This window comes from Neomonachus schauinslandi, chromosome 2 (assembly GCF_002201575.2).
Source record: "Neomonachus schauinslandi chromosome 2, ASM220157v2, whole genome shotgun sequence".
Taxonomy (NCBI): domain Eukaryota; kingdom Metazoa; phylum Chordata; class Mammalia; order Carnivora; family Phocidae; genus Neomonachus; species Neomonachus schauinslandi.
This window is the reverse complement of record NC_058404.1, coordinates 201,647,192-201,663,374: the sequence shown is the minus strand read 5'-3', so window position 1 is coordinate 201,663,374 and position 16,183 is coordinate 201,647,192. Positions and strand designations below refer to the sequence as shown.

The following is a 16,183-nucleotide window of genomic DNA, read 5'->3' as shown; positions in this document are numbered from 1 at the left end:
TAAGGGAGTATTAGGAACAACTTTGTACAGTAAATTTGACAATTTAGGTGACATGGACAGACATGAAAGACATTTCTAAAGCTCTCTCAGGAAGAAATCTGTCACCTCATTAGTCCTGTATCAGTTTTATTAATAAAATTTAAAAATCAATATTCAGTCTAGTTATTGGAGAACTTTTAAGCATGGTTAGAAATGGTATATGAACCTACTTTTTTCTTTTAATTGAGACGGGACTGACCTATGACACTAAATTTGCAGTATACAGAGTGTTGGTTTGATGCGTGTATACACTGCAGTCTGATTGCCACAGTAGTCTTAGCTGACCCTTTATCAAGTCACATAGTTACTGTTTCTGTTCTGTGGTGACAGCAGTTAAGATCCGGTCTCTTAGCAACTTTGAAGTTCATAATACAGTATTATTGATTATAGTCACTATGTTGTGCATTAGATCTTCAGAACTTATTTATTACTTGCAAGTGAACCTTCTTTTATCTGTGGGTTTTATCAAGTCTAAACACAGATAACATATTGCTGATGAAAATTTTGTGTTTGAATTGAGATGTACTGTGAAAAAGATTGTTATGTATATCAATAATTTCTTCATATTGATTAAATGTTGAAATATCATATTTTGGATATATTGGATTAAATGAAATATTATTTTTTAAAGAACTTATTTATTTATTTGTCAGAGAGAGAGCATGCGCACAAGCAGGGAAAGCTGCAGGCAGAGGGAGAGGCAGACTCCCCACTGAGCAAGGAGCCCAGTGCCGGACTCGATCCCAGGATGCTGGGATCATGACCTGAGCAGAAGGCAGACGCTTAACCACTGAGCTACCCAGGCGTCCCTAAATAAAATATATTATTAAAATTAATTTTACCTGTTTCTTTTTATTTTTGATGTAACCATTAGAAAGCATAAAATCAGACATGTAGCTCACGCTGTGGTTCCGTAGCCAAGCGCTGCTTGGGGCGGCATTTGAATGCTCTACCCGCATCTGAGAGGCCTTTCCTGCTTGTGGGAGGTCTGACGTGCTGCTGGGTGTTTTGTTTCTTGCTTGTATTTGTTGATCGTTGCTAAGGTGGTCCTTTGGTTCTCTTAGGCTTGTGGCTCTTCTGACCATTGGTAGGAATTAGGATGTAGTGGGAAAGGGGGAGGACCCCCATTTCAGAGTATTCCAGGTTGAGATCATGAAACAGCAGTTGGATTTTTTTTTTTAAAGAATTTATTTATTTATTTGACAGAGAGAGACACAGCAAGAGAGGGAACACAAGCAGAGGGGGTGGGAGAGGGAGAAGCAGGCTTCCCGCGGAGCAGGGAGCCTGATGCGGGGCTCCATCCCAGGACGCTGGGATCATGACCTGCACTGAAGGCAGATGCTTAACAACTGAGCCACCCAGGCGCCTGAGGTTTCAAAAATAACAGCATTATACAGGGGCCGTATTACTGACTTGCTTTAAAGTTGTATAAACTTTAAACTTGTATAAAGTTCTTCACGGTGCTGTGAAATCAGTTCCTCGAATGTGGCCCATCAGCCTGTCTCTGTCTCGACAGTGTTCAACCACATGGATCGTGACAGCCCAGACAGGCTCTCTCAGTCAAACATTGTAAGATCACTTGCAAGCATTACAGACTCTAGTCTTTGTAGGACTGAGCTAGAGGAACAAAACCATAGCCTGGCCGTGATCGTGTGTAGTCTGCAATGTGATGTGGTTATGCTTTGGAACACATCGAAAGCAAGGTTTAAAAGGAGTGAAAAAGTTATATTGGTATACTGTGTTCAGGATTCCAAGCATATTGTAAGTAAGAGTAAAAGTAACCTGTTGGCAGAGAGCAGATGGCTATCTGGGAGTGAAGCAGTGTCTTTTTTCCCCTCTTTTTTTATTTTATTGAGTTTCATTACATATAAAACAGTTCTTTTTAAGATTTTTTTAACGAAACCTTTAAAAAAATGAAATTGTGTTGCAAGTACAATCTCTTTTTTTAAATAAGCTTTTACATTTTAGAATAGTTTTAGATTTACAGAAAAATTGTGAAGACAGTATAGAGAGTCCCCCTATACCCCACATCCAGTTACCCCAATTATTAGCATCTTATATTACTATGGTATGTTTTTCACAATTAATGAATCAGTATTAATTGCTTATTAACCTTCGTTTTTATGTAATGTTGCTTTTCTGTTCCAGAATCCCATATAGGATACCAGATACCTCATTGCATTTCGGTGTCACGTCTTCATAGGTTCCTCTTGGCTGTGACGGTTTCTCCCTCTCTCTCTCTCTTTTTTTTACTTAGAAATTCTCCAGAATTTCAGAAACTTCTGGGCATCGCTATGGAACTTTTTCTGCTGTGCAGTGATGATGCGGAGTCGGATGTCCGGATGGTGGCTGACGAGTGCCTCAACAGAGTCATAAAAGTAAGACCCTGTGAGCCGTGCTCTCCGAGCAGGACTTGGGGCTGAGAGAAGAAGCTGTAACTTAACTTTCTTCTGTTTCGAGTGGCACAGTCCCTCTGGATGTTTGTGCTTGTTGCATTTGGTGTGTGCTTTGGCGGTGCTCTCATATCTGCCCGCGTGCTTGCTACCCCTGCTCAATCAGAAGGCAGTGCGTTCCCCGGAAGCCTGTGCAGTGCATAGGTCACGTGGGCACTGCTGGTGGCCCTGGGTGTTCTTGGGGAAGATGTCACTAAGGCACCAGCTTTTGTTTGGGCAGAGCCTAGAGCAGCCACGAGGCCCTGGGGAGGCAGGGGACGGGTAAATGGAATCCGTCTGTGGTTTCTCTGTGGTGTCTCTAGCCCCTCTTCCTTCGTCTGCTTTCTCTGCCCCTGCGGAGACCTGCTCAGGAGACGGGGCTTCTGTAACAGGCTAGCTGGGGCTGGTGTGGCGCGGCTGGGCGGAAGGAGTTCCCAGGGAAGGACGGCAGAGCCAGAAGGCCAAAGCGCTTGGGCCACAGGCGAGCTGCAGGTGGAGAGAGGACACTGCTGAGAGAGGCTGACTTTGTGGCCAAGACCACCAGAGCTTTAAGCTCCTGTTTTCTGCTGCCCTTGAAGATAAAGGCCTTCTTCCATAATTCTTACTATATTGGAAAACCGTCCTTGTTTTTCTCATTCTGCCCTTCTCCTACTTTGAATGTCCCCAGCACATCCTGGTCACCTTCTTCTAGGCCACCTTTGCGTTTGTGACTGGGCCTTTTGGGTTGTGTGTGCAGACTCAGATAGCACTCCCACTCTCGGTGCGCCGGCTCTGTGGTTAGCACTATAAGTCTCTCCGGACGTTTTTCCTTGTTTCTTTCTCTGCAGGGATCCTTGTTTATTGGACCTTTCTAGTTTTCTTATTTTTCCCCTGCAGCTTCCAATTCCACCCCTGAAATTTAGATAAGTCTTGGAGAAGAGCCCACATCTCTTCATTTTCCTTGCAGGCTTTTTCCTCATTTGGCCGGATAAACCAAGGACTACAAGCTAATGTAGATCAGTTGAATATTTCGCTTCTCGTTGGGATCTCAATAAAGAAACTGTTCTTTGGAGTCCTTCTCAGGGCTTTCTCTGGACAGTGGTCACATTTTATATTGGCCAAGCAGTTACCCTTCCTTTCTCCTTCATGGGCCCAGCCTTCTTCAGAAAGAGGATAACCCCCTCCTGCTATGTTCAAGGAGATTGAGGCCCTCTGCCAGGCAGATAGAGCATACATGGATTTTGGAGTCAAGGGGACCTGTGTTTGAATCTTGCCTCTGTCCCCTACTAACTGAACAACTTCGGGAAATGTATTGAATTCTGTGAGCCTAAGTTTCCTTACCTACAAAGGGAATCAGACAAAGTTTGGTGGTGTGTGTGAGCGTGTGTGTGAGGATCAAAGGCGGTGATGTGCTTAGCACCATCCTGGCCACTCACTGGTCCTCCAAGTGGTAGCAAATATTATTAATAATGAGATTTAATTAAATAATTAATTTATTTTTAAAGATTTTATTTATTTATTTATTTGACAGAGAGACAGAGCACAAGCAGGTGGAGCGGCAGATAGAGGCAGAGGGAGAAACAGACTCCCCGCTGAGCAGGGATCCTGATGCGGGGCTCGATCCCAGGACCCTGAGATCATGACCTGAGCTGAAGGCAGATGCTTAACGACTGAGCCACCCAGGCACCCCTAAGCCTGTCTTCTTTAGTGACCTGTTTCCAAGAACTGCTGGACTGAATAGCTTGGTGTATGTGTGGTGGTTGTTGGCCGTGACCCTGGATCGTAACCTAAGGCCTGGGTTGTCTTTCTGGCCATCTCCTGTCCTATTTCCCCTGTGTCAGGCCTCCCAGTGCAGAGATTCTAGTTTCTCCTGTTATGGTCCCAGACGTGAAGATGAGGTCAGTCTCGACCTCTTTTTCCTGCTTGAAGGTGGGCATGGTGGGGTTTAGCTGTACTTAGATCTGTGCTTCCTCAGATGCTCTAGTCTTCAGGTTCAGCAGGCTGGAGCCAGATCAGGGTCTGGCTAGATTTGCTTTCATTGTGGCAGAGGAAGGACAGGCTTGGGAGAGTGTGGGGATGGCCCTTGGCTGGGATGTCAGGCAGGGGCAGGAATATAGACATGGTCACTTGGGGGTCAGGTCCTAGACTTTTGTCTTCTTTTGAGTGTTGTTATATGCTTCTGATGAGACCAGACTCATGGCCCAAGCAAATGGGACATGTTGCTTTTCATTTATATAGGAAAATGCAGTGGGGATCTGATTCAGCCTGGCAGCGTGCTCCTGCCTGATGTAATTTACGGTCTCAGGTGGGGAAGCACGTTTGTACAGAAATCACTCAATACATGGCACAAACTCTTAAGTTCTGAGAGACGCTGACAAGTCATCATGGCACTCTGGAGACTGAGGTATCTTCTGTCTGGGAAGGCAGAAAAGGCTTCCTGGAGGTGGTGGCTAGTAGGTGAGTGAGGAGATTAGGGGCCCTCTTAAACAGTGCAGCACCCTGCCTCTCCAGGGCTCCAGGAAGCCTCTGCAGGCTCACAGAGGAGGGTGGCTCCGGTGTGTGCCCTCAGAATGGGAGGCATTGAGGGTCAATTCAGGGAGGTTTGTCCTTTATTTGGTAAACAGTGAGGAGCTCTCAAAGATTTTTGATGTGGTCAGTGGAGTGCTTTATTTAGGAAGAGTAACCTGGTGACAGTGTGTGGCCTGCCTTGGAGTAGAGAAGGACGTGCGTACCGAGAATCCACATGGGAGGCAGAGTAGTCCAGGCCTGGGAGAGTGAGGTCTGAGCCAGGACGGTGGCCCTGGGAGTGGGAGCGAGGAGGCAGAGGTGGGCTGTCATGGGCTTGATTTGGCAGCTGAGTGGGTATGTCCACTTTGGTGAGGAAAAGATTTAGGAGCAGGGAGGGGTTGGATTGCCATTACCCAGTGACTGGGAACCCCGATTCTGTGCTATTATTAGGGGTTTGAGGTTTAGTTTTCTCTTGTTATAAAGTAAGTTTGAGATTAGTTTATAAAACAAAGTGAAATAACACTTGGATGTAGCTTCTGGTTTTATTTGCAAAGTAGCATCTTACTATATGTTGTTCGTTTTGGTGTGCTCGTTTACAGATTTAGTACAAACTGAAGTGGAGGAGTTAGGATTTACAAATTTCTGAGATACTGTTATACTTCAGAAGCTCCCCAAATATGACTCTGCTTTTGATTTTCAAGCTCACTGAACCAGTAGGTGAACCCATGTGAGTTGCTAAGAGCAGCTCAGGTTGTAGACGTCATAAGCCCTATATCACATGAAAGAAGCTTGGTTTGAGGCTTGGTTACGTCTTTCCTCTCTTCTTGGTGGACAGTCCATTGGCAGTACCATTTCAGAGGAGAGGGTTCCCACGGGCGAGAGTGGGGGCCAGGAATCTTTCCTTTCCCTTCCTTCCATCTTGAGAAGCCCTCCCTAACATGGACTCTGCCTCTGGTGGTGGTTGCCTCTGGCCGTTCTTCCTGGGTTGCAGTTGGCCTGGTGGCTGTTAGTTTTGGTTTGGTCCATAAGTGAGCAGGGGTGGGGCAAGGAAGGTGTTGTGAGGAGCACGAGGCTCCTCGCCCTCCTTTGGGTTCTGAGCCACGGGGCTGGGAGCATCCGTGCCTCGAGGGAGAACCTTCAGAAAGGACGGGGGCTCTGCCCGCCGGAGCGAGGGTCTCTGGTCTTAAAAGTATGCTCACTGCCTTGCTGGCATCACAGACTTCAGGCCATTGTTAATGTTGGGCCATCCAGCAGCGTGCACTTTAATGAAGAAGGAAACCTTTCAGGTGTTTTCTCCTCTCATTGCATATTAAAGCTTTAATATAAGAGCATTAGAATGAGTTTGAACTATCTACCATTGGATTTAAATATCATGTGGTATTTGATTGTACATCAAGTTAAATTCTTTCCCTTCAATTTTTTTATTCAAGTGAGTGACCTGTGTCTAGTTTATTCAGTGACTTCCTGTATATATGTGCTTCTTTCTTTTTTATTTTATTTTATTTATTTATTTATTTATTAAAAGATTTTATTTATTTATTTGACAGAGAGAGAGCACAAGCAGGGGGAGTGGCAGGCAGAGGCAGAGGGAGAAGCAGGCTCCCTGCAGAGCAGGGGGAGCCTGATGAGGGACTCAGTCCCAGGACCCTGGGATCATGACCTGAGCCAAAGGCAGTTGCTTAACCAACTGAGCCACCCAGGCACCCTATGTGCTTCTTTCTTTCTTTTTTTTTATTTTTAAAGATTATTTATTTATTTGAGAGAGAGCACATGAGAGGGGGGAGGGATCAGAGGGAGAAGCAGACCCCCCGCTGAGCAGGGAGCCTGATGTGGGACTTGATCCTGGGACTCCAGGATCATGACCTGAGCTGAAGGCAGTCACTTAACCAACTGAGCCACCCAGGCGCGCTATGTGCTTCTTTCTTTCTTTTTTTTTTTTTTATGTGCTTCTTTCTTAATGAGCAGGTTCTTAGTTTAGTTGCTGCTACATTCCACTTTGCCCCCAAGTTGAAATTTTAATTGCCTTTTAGTTTTCTCCTGGGCTGGTGGAGTGAGTCTTACATGAATGGCTCTCTTGTGTTTTGTTGCAGGCCCTGATGGACTCCAATCTTCCGAGGCTACAGTTAGAACTCTATAAGGAAATCAAAAAGGTAGGCTTTGATTTTCTGTTATTGAGCAAATGGTACTGCTTCCCTGGATTGAGCAGTGTATGTGAAATCTTGTCTTTTATTTACTAAGTGGGAATGTTAGACGGAAATGCTGTTGGTAAAGTAGACTTCACTGCTTTATTTTTCTTCATAAGGTTCCTCTTCATATTTATGAGATGGGATGGGAATTAAGTTTTCTGTCTTTGTAATTGAAGCCCTGAGACCATGATGCTTCTGCAGCAGTTACATGTTTACGTGGCCTTGTGTCTAAACATAGAAATAAATAATCACATAAATGCTCTTGTTTCTGTGAAGTCCTTTTGGAGTAGCGTGCGTGACTCTTAAATGTAACTCACCACTCTCAACCCACTCAGAACGGTGCTCCCCGGAGCCTGCGCGCCGCCTTGTGGAGGTTTGCTGAACTGGCTCACCTGGTCCGGCCTCAGAAGTGCAGGTAAGTTGTGCGCTCTGGATTATTATTACCGTCTGTTGATGGGGAGCCGGCGCCTATGGCTTCTTTCCCTCTCGGCTCTGGTGTCACTGGCTCAGAGGTCTTCCCTGAGCTCTAACGCTATCAGCCTCTGCCCCCAAGTCGCGGTCGGGGTTTCTTGGCTTGTCTTCCTTTCGTAGCACTTCTCGCTCTCAGTAATACTCGGGGACACTGTCAGTGTGCTTGTTCATTTTCTGTTGGCCCCCCTCCCCAAGAGACAGAGGTGTGTGCCCCATGACAGCGGGGGTCTTCCCTGTCTGTCCTCTGCTGCAGCCTGGCCCTGAGAGCTGTGTCTGCACATGCTGGTTGCTGAAAAGATACTTGAGACATGGTCGAAAGTTGAGAACCAGGCTCATTGTTGCTTATAGAACACTATGCCTTTGTCTCTCACATGAGTTAAAACTATGACTATTAAACTGTGAATAAAGTTTGACTGGTGGGAACAGTCTGTCCTCAGTGGATTGAGAATCAGAAGAAGACCCCAGTTTTCATCTGTGCCTTCCTTCTCCTTAACCGGCAAAACTGATATCCATAGACCCTTGGCTGTGTCCCTGAGGAACACATAGTAAACATATAGGTGGAGGGGCTGAAACTCTCACTGTTAAAAAGAAACAGTGATTTATCACACTGAGTTTGAGTTTAATAAGAATCTTAAATGGCTGCCATAGAGATACATCACTAAGGAAACTTCTTTTTATATAACCTTTTTCTTTTACTATCCTTATTTTGAAAATTTTGTTATACTTCTGAAACAGCACATCCCAAGTTCTCCACATAGCAGCCGGAGTGACCTTAAAAAATGTGATTGGGTCACGTCATTCCCTTACTTAAACTTTTTACTCATTTCCCAGAGCTGTTCAGATAAAATCCAGACTCCTTACCCAGGGAGATCTTGCCTCCAGTGGCCACCATCATCTCAGACACTCTCAGTTGACTCATTGGCCTGATTTTGCTTCTTCAAAAAGTCAGGCAGGTTCTCTTGCTCGTCATGCCTGGTTTATTTTTTTTCTGGCAAAATAGTCATCTCCTTAAGCCAGCCTAGCTTTCCTGCTATAGTCCCAGGTGAAGACCTGCTTGTCTCCGCCAAGAGAAGGCGCCTGTCACGTTAGTCCCGTGTTTGTTGAGGGGACTCGTGTGGTTTCAGCCTTCTGCCCAGTGACTGGCTTCTCCTGCATCCTGCACTGTCTGCGCTTCCTCTCTGGAGGGCCTGGTCTTCTCTCTAAGGCCTTATTTAGTTTGAACACTTAAAAATATTTCCTTGTAACACTCCTTTTTCAAGAAAACTTTTTCATTTTTTTTTTTAACTGGTGTTTTCTTATCTGTTGTTTTCTAATTTAAAATATGAATGTTTTACTATTATAGTTTACCACAAATAGTTTTTAAATTTTTTTTTTTTTTTTAAGATTTTATTTATTTGCGAAGAATGAGAGACAGAGAGCATGAGAGGGAGGAGGGTCAGAGGGAGAAGCAGACTCCCTGCTGAGCAGGGAGCCTGACGTGGGACTCGATCCCGGGACTCTGGGATCATGACCTGAGCCGAAGGCAGTCGCTTAACCAACTGAGCCACCCAGGCGCCCCCACAAATAGTTTTTAAAACAAGCTTTTGAGAGTCCTCTGTGATCATAGGAGAAATGAAAGATAAGTGTCTCCCACATTAGAAGTTGATCTGCATTTTAGCCCTCCAGTTCTTTTTGCTGAGATTTGTCTACTTTCTGTTAAGGACTGTTATGCATATAAAAACTGGCTCTTCCCTAACAGGTACTAAATAATTGCTTATGTTTCTCACTAAAGTCGACCTGGAAGAATAACTCCTGTTCCTTTCACATGTGCAGGCCTTACTTGGTAAACCTTTTGCCTTGCCTGACTCGAATAAGCAAGAGACCTGAGGAATCTGTTCAGGAGACCTTGGCTGCAGCTGTACCCAAAATTATGGCTTCTTTTGGCAATTTTGCAAATGACAATGAAATTAAGGTATGATTATTACCTCAAGTCACAAATATGAATGAGTCTTGTGGGCAGTTAGGGCTTTTGGACAGGCGGTCATTTGGGAGTGCTTCTTGAGTTATACTGTGCTTCATGATTTAGATGAAAATCTTTTTAATTATTTTGAGGCACACTAAGAGCTTCTTTCTACTTCCACTTTCTTATCATGTGGTGAAGAGTTAAGTAGGGAGAGGGTATATGGATGCAAATTCAAAAGGTGATTTTCCAGAACAGATTGATTTTTGGTGTATTAGACTGACTCTTTAACCTAACTTGGGAGAGGTGACTGTCCCAGGAGTGCAGGCAGGAGAAAGCCCAGTGATGATGGCCTTGTAGCTGGTGGGGACCACTTGCCTTCCTGTTTGTTCTGTGCCTCAACAAACAGAACAAACTCCCCAACCACGTTTGTGTTTTGTTTTTAATGTCCAGAAATTGTGACCCTGCCACATAGTGTGAAGATTATAGATTCTTGACTTCCTCCTTTTTGTGGGTCAGTCCTTTGTTAGTGTTTCTTTTGGTATTTCCCTCCACATTTCTAGATAGCAAGCTATATAGCATGTGTATTATAGCAATGTAGTGCTAGTTTTTGGGGTTTTTTAAAAATTATTTTTACTCTGAAAGATAAATTTAACCCTAACCTGGCTCCCATCTTCTTACTATAGTTATATCAGTATTCATTGTGACATTATCATGTCCAAGTAATAGTCACAACTAGTTATGATCTGTCCTTGTATTCTACTTCTTTATTGAACTTTTTGTTTTTTTGGGATTTAATAATTGCTTCTTTTTTATTTTGCTTGTTATTCTTTGGCCATTTATAAAGTCTTCTCATACCTTCAAACAGCTTTGTAAAATGTGTCTCAATGCAGTTCTCCACATGACAGATAATTTATTGGGTCCGTTTTCTCCACCAGAGTCCTTTGTCCTAGAATTCTCCAGCTGTTTGCCTCAGTCTGGTCCAGATGCTCTTTAGGTCTGAGGACTTTTCTTTGCTGTCCTCTTAGGAATTATTTTTGCTGCTCTCCTGTTGGATGCCTGATTTCTAGATGCCATATCTTTATCTTCCTAGGCGTACTCCCTTATTGTGATGGTATTTTGTTATGTTTTATTTCTATTTTCCTTTTCTTTTTTTCTGTACTTTATAGATGTCCATCTGTATGTTGAGTTTTTGTTTCTGCTGTTGTATTTTTAATTTCTAAGAGCTCCTTCTTGTGTTCAGAATGTTTATGTTTTCTGGCATCCTCTTCTTGCTTCGTGAATACACTCCTTATCTTCTGAGGATATTGATTACAGTTTTCTTGACAACTTTCTTTGACTTCTTCATTGTCTGTTTCTTTTGACTTTCTCTGTACTCTCTGTTCTGGTCTTTCACTTTTATGTTGGCAGTTTTCCATTTAGATTTGAGTGAGACTCTAAAAAGCTTATTGGAAGCAAGTGTGTGGCAGGATCTGTCCCATGGTGGGCTTCATGAGGTATGATGGATGGTGAGCCTCCTTTTCCACTGACACTGCATATGTGTCTGTCTCAGTAAGTCTTTTCCTCTTGAGGTGGTCAGTATCCCTAGAGGAAGGTTCCTCATTCTCCTGCTTGGAGGGTAAGCCCGCTGTGTTTGTCCTGGGATCCTGGGATAGAGAGGGCGAACGGTCTCACTGGTCAGAATGCACACTCTTTCTTCATTTGTCTGTTTCCTGTCCGTGCCTCATGTCTGACCTCGGCTATGCCAACATCTCTGGAGATTATCCCCTAGTCTTTGCGGGAGGTGGGAAGCGAAGGCAATGTCCTGGGCTGCCCTGGGTGAGAGGAGACCCAGGGCTGAGTGGCCGGCAGTGTGCACAGGGGCAGACAGGCTGCTTTCAGATGTTTCTGGGGCCTCCCAAGCCCGAGCTGTTCTTGCAGTTCTGTGGCTTGAGGGAGCTTGCCTTTTGTTAGTGGCCTTCAGACCCCCCCACCCCCAGCTCCCAAAAAAGCTTACCTACGAGCATCTTCCTGTGGGCCGCAAGGTAGGCAGTCGGCACTTGTTTACTTTCTAGCTTGCAGAATTTGTGCACGCCTCTCGCTGCTCTTGTCCCTGTCCTGTTCTTTTTGTCCATGTAAGTCGATGCTTTTTTTTTTTTTAAATTATTTATTTATTTATTTGACAGAGAGATAGCTAGAGCAGGAACACAAGCAGGGGGAGGGGGAGAGGGAGAAGCAGGCTTCCCGCCGAGCAAGGAGCCCGATGCGGGACTCGATCCCAGAACCCCGGGATCATGACCTGAGCCGAAGGCAGACACCTAACGACTGAGCCACCCAGGCGCCCTAAGTCGATGCTTTTTAAAACTTGTGCACATGATTTTAGGGGAGTGTCTGGGTGGCAGAGGTTCGTTCACACATCCAACACAACACATTTGCTCCGAAGTCTCCTCACCTCAGGTGTATTTTCATTCTCAGGATGACCTGTCAGAGACTGAGACTCCTCCTGAGGCTTGTTTTACTCACGTGTAGGCAGCACAGAAATGACTGCTGTGCCCCTTGGTGAACCGTCGCAAAGTGGAGGAGAGCGTTGCCAGCCCCCGGGAGCCCCTCGTGCCCGCCCCCGTCACTGCTTCCCCTCCTCCCTGGAGTGACCACTGACCTGGCTTCTGAAGCCACGGGGACTGTTCTTAAATTCGACAGATGTAGAGGTGTGCAGTATGCGTTCTTTTTGTCTCATTTTCTTTGTTGCTGCACATTAAGTCAGTGAGAGTCTCATGTCATCGGTGTGTTAATTGATGCAGATTTTATACTTGCGGGGCACGCCACTCTGCGAACACACCACGGTTTATCACTTATCGTAGCCGAGCGTCTGGCCGGTTCTGCTTTGTGGCCATTGCGAACGCTGCTGCTGCGCCCGCTCTTGCGTATGTCGTTCGGAGCACAGGTACAGCCTGCCGTTGTGGGTCCTAGACCGGGCGTTGCTGGGCTGCAGGGACATGTTTCATCTTCAGTAGATGCTGCCGAGTGTCCGCCCCTGCTCACGCCTGTGTCCGTGACGTGCGAGAGCCCTGTGGCTCTGCCTCCCCCTGGACCTCACTGCTGCGGGCCCCTTCAATAGCCATTCTCATGACTGTGCCCTGGTGGCGTATTTTGATTTTAATTTCCGTTTCCATCCCCTATAGTACTCTTGACTTTAAATGATTTTGCATCTTTTCCCTTTTGAAGTACTCTTAAAAATATGTCCTACACATTTATTGAAAAGTGAAGATGTCTGCCCTAAAATCTAGCACACTTCCTTCCCGTTATGAAAACAGCCTGCCTGTGGTCTGGGTACCTCCTGCCAGTTGCCTTCTCAGCACTGTGGGATTTGGACCTGAGAAGGCCCCCTCAGACTCTGAGATTCAGTTTTATTATTCCAGACTATTGAAGTTCACCATGGGCTCACTGTTTATAATAACGCTCAGCTTTCACTGTGCTTGTAAGTGTGGACTGGTACGGAATGATTCGTACTAGTTCAATGACGTATGTATGTGTGTTTTCACTCAGACGAGTTACTTTAAGGTGCCAGTATCTTTTCTCAGAGTTAAGAAGGTTTGTCTGAGGTAAGTTGACTGGGTTCTCCTGGTGGCGTCTGCAGGAGGAACTGGAGGCCACAAACCATGGGGGACATCCTGGGGCTGAGGGTCTGGTCCTCTGCCTTTCTGGTTCCAGAGATCTAGTCTGTAAGCTCACCAAGAATGGATGAGCCTCTGAGAACCAGTTGGTGCTAACCATACTGTTAAGAAGGAGCTTCTTTATAAGTCAGATGCCAGTCTGTTAACGTGCTGCTCGTTTGCCTGGGTTCAGGGCTCAGTGGCGGTGCCCTGACGGTATCCCCAGCCCAGGTAGCTTTGCTCAGTGAATGCCGAACAGTAACGGAGACCAAATTGTGGCTCAGAGTGGATTTTAGAGTGATGGAAATGGGTGTTCTTATGTAAGCTAGTTCCCCAACTCAGGAAGCTAGATGGTCATGCCTTTTCTTTTTTTTTTTAAGATTTATGAGAGAGAGTGCCTGCGATGGGGGGCGGGGGGTGGCAGAGCAGAGGGAGAGAGAGAGAGGGAAGCAGACTCCCCACTGGCAGGGAGCCCAATGCAGGGGTTCAGTCTCCCGACCAGGAGATCACGACCTAAGCGAAAACCTGAGTTGGGCGCTCAACCGAGCCATCCAGGCGGCCCACGCCTTTTCATTCTTTGGATATTTTTGTTAAGATTTAAATGGCCATCGTTGGAATTCTAGCATGATCTACTTTGGGTTATCCTGGAGGTTCTGTGACAGTCTTCTCTCCTTAGGAAAATACTCGGGCGCTCCGCTGCTGTGGCCCAGCTCATTAGCACTTTCCAGAGCAGGGAGCGTCTCTCGGTGGTGTTAGCAGCACTCCTGCAGGCCGACTCAGGCGGGGATGTGGCTGTCCTCGGCTACTGCGCTTTTCTCCTTGACTTCCTTATTTGGGTTTTGTTTGTTTGTTTTTTTTTATTGTCTTTATTTTACATGGCGTTGTTTACTGACCCCATACCCAGGTGCTGTGGGTGCACCTTTTCTAGAAGCTCAGGTTTTCACTCTTGGGTAGAGGACATAGATACTGAGCAAGTCCTTACTTACAGTAAGGAAGTAAATAGACTCCTTCTGCAAACTGCTTTGGAATATCCCAAATTTGGGGTGCTTTTATTCAGCTGTAGGGAAGTCCAATTGGTCATAACCTATACTCTGTAAGAATTTGGAGTAATTTTATGAAATAACATGATAAGCTTCCTAGGAGTTTTGTCTTTTATCTACTTGGATTTTTGCTGCCCTAGGTTCTATTAAAGGCTTTCATAGCGAATCTGAAGTCAAGCTCCCCGACCATTCGGCGGACGGCGGCTGGCTCAGTGGTGAGCATCTGCCAGCACTCGAGAAGGACGCAGTATTTTTATAGCTGGCTACTAAATGTGCTCTTAGGTAAGAGGTAGTTGTATGAGTGATTTTCCCCATGGTGTGCTGGAGTCTCTAGCATTTACCTGAGACACATCTTTTGAATTCTTTTAAAATCAGGCAGTGCCTTAGCTCCCAGCCCAGGCCCTTTGGCGCTGGCCGACTAGTGAATGGGGACTGTGTTGAGGCTGCCATGAGCCCACGTTGGGTGTTGTGACGATTAGGACAAGGGGCCTCCTCTGTGCAGAAGTGTGGGCGCCCCTGTGCCTGAGGACAGCTGGCCTCCATGCAGCAGACTGCACAGCTGTGTGTGTGGGCTGTGAGTGTAGTAAGGCTCTGAGGCCCGAAGCGGAGCCTGGGGTCTTTGCAGGTTCTCTGCTGATGGTTTCTCCTGTCTGTGGACTCGTTTATGGAAATCAGCACTAGCAAGGGCGGAGGGGAGCATGTGGATATTTGATATGAAAGGACGGCCTGACACTCATATGCAGCCGAACTCCCTCTAACGGGCTTGCTCAGCTAAGGATGCGAAGGTTATTAAAGCCTTTCCTAGATTTTGGCCTAAAGATGAGATACCTGTGTATTTTCCCACAGTAATGTTTGGACCATCTTTATCCCTCACTACCAACCTCATAACACCGTTCTTCTCTGGGTCTCTTCTTTTAAACAAATTGAGCCCTGAATCCCCCAGCAGACGATGATGTTAAGAGATCTCATTGCTCCCATACAGGTTTGCTGGTCCCTGTTGAGGGTGAACATTCTACCCTCCTGATTCTTGGAGTGCTGCTCACACTGAGATACCTGGTGCCCTTGTTGCAGCAGCAGGTCGAGGACACGAGCCTGAAAGGCAGCTTTGGGGTGACACGGAAAGAACTGGAAGTCTCCCCGTCGACAGAGCAGCTTATCCAGGTAGGAGCCACGTGCTTTGCCCTGGTGCCTGTACATAAATGGTGGGCATTCGAAGAATTAAAACATACGGAAGAGAGGGCGCCTGGGTGGCTCAGTCGGTTAAGCATCCAACTTTTGATTTCGGCTCAGGTCATGAGAGTCTGCTTAAGATTCTCTCCTCCCGGGGCGCCGGGGTGGCTCAGTCGTTGAGCGTCTGCCTTCGGCTCAGGTCATGATCCCAGAGTCCTGGGATCGAGCCCCGCGTCCGGCTCCCTGCTCCGCGGGAAGCCTGCTTCTCCCTCGCCCACTCCCCCCTGCTTGTGTTCCCTCTCTCGCTGTGTCTCTGTCAAATAAATAAATAAAATCTTTAAAAAAAAAAAAATACGGAAGAGAAATGGCAGAACCAAGGGCTAAGAGCTTGGTCTTTGCAGCTGGACCACCTGGTTCAGATCCTGGGTCACGACCCCTAGCCATGTGACCTCTGGATGGCGGTGACATCAGAGTACAATGAAGGTAATCTCTCGTAAGGTTACCGAGAATGTTACATATGCCCCTTAGGCTCCTGCCTGGCACAGAGAATGCTCTTACCCTGTTTGTAAAACCAGGACTCAAGAGATGGGTTCCTCCATTCAGTAAGTATTTATCGAGCACCCACTGTGTGCTAGGCACCAGGACAGGTGCTGGGGATACATTGGTGATCATTTTGGGTATGGTCTTTGCGCCTGGAACCTGTGATCTGGTACACTAGGGTATACACCAGGGAGTTAGGGACACGGTTCATTGGAGTATAGGAACAGTATGTCAAAGCTTCTCTTTC

General features: G+C 46.2%; 1 protein-coding gene across 1 annotated transcript in view; it reads left to right on the top strand.

Moving 5' to 3' along the window:
* Positions 1-16,183, top strand: part of HTT (huntingtin) — a 138,777-nt gene that overhangs the window by 20,482 nt on the left and 102,112 nt on the right. Inside the window, 6 exon segments of the mRNA XM_021677709.2 lie at positions 2,297-2,417; positions 7,049-7,108; positions 7,480-7,559; positions 9,428-9,566; positions 14,367-14,508; positions 15,209-15,387. Of these exon segments, the coding sequence (XP_021533384.2) occupies positions 2,297-2,417; positions 7,049-7,108; positions 7,480-7,559; positions 9,428-9,566; positions 14,367-14,508; positions 15,209-15,387 (721 nt within the window).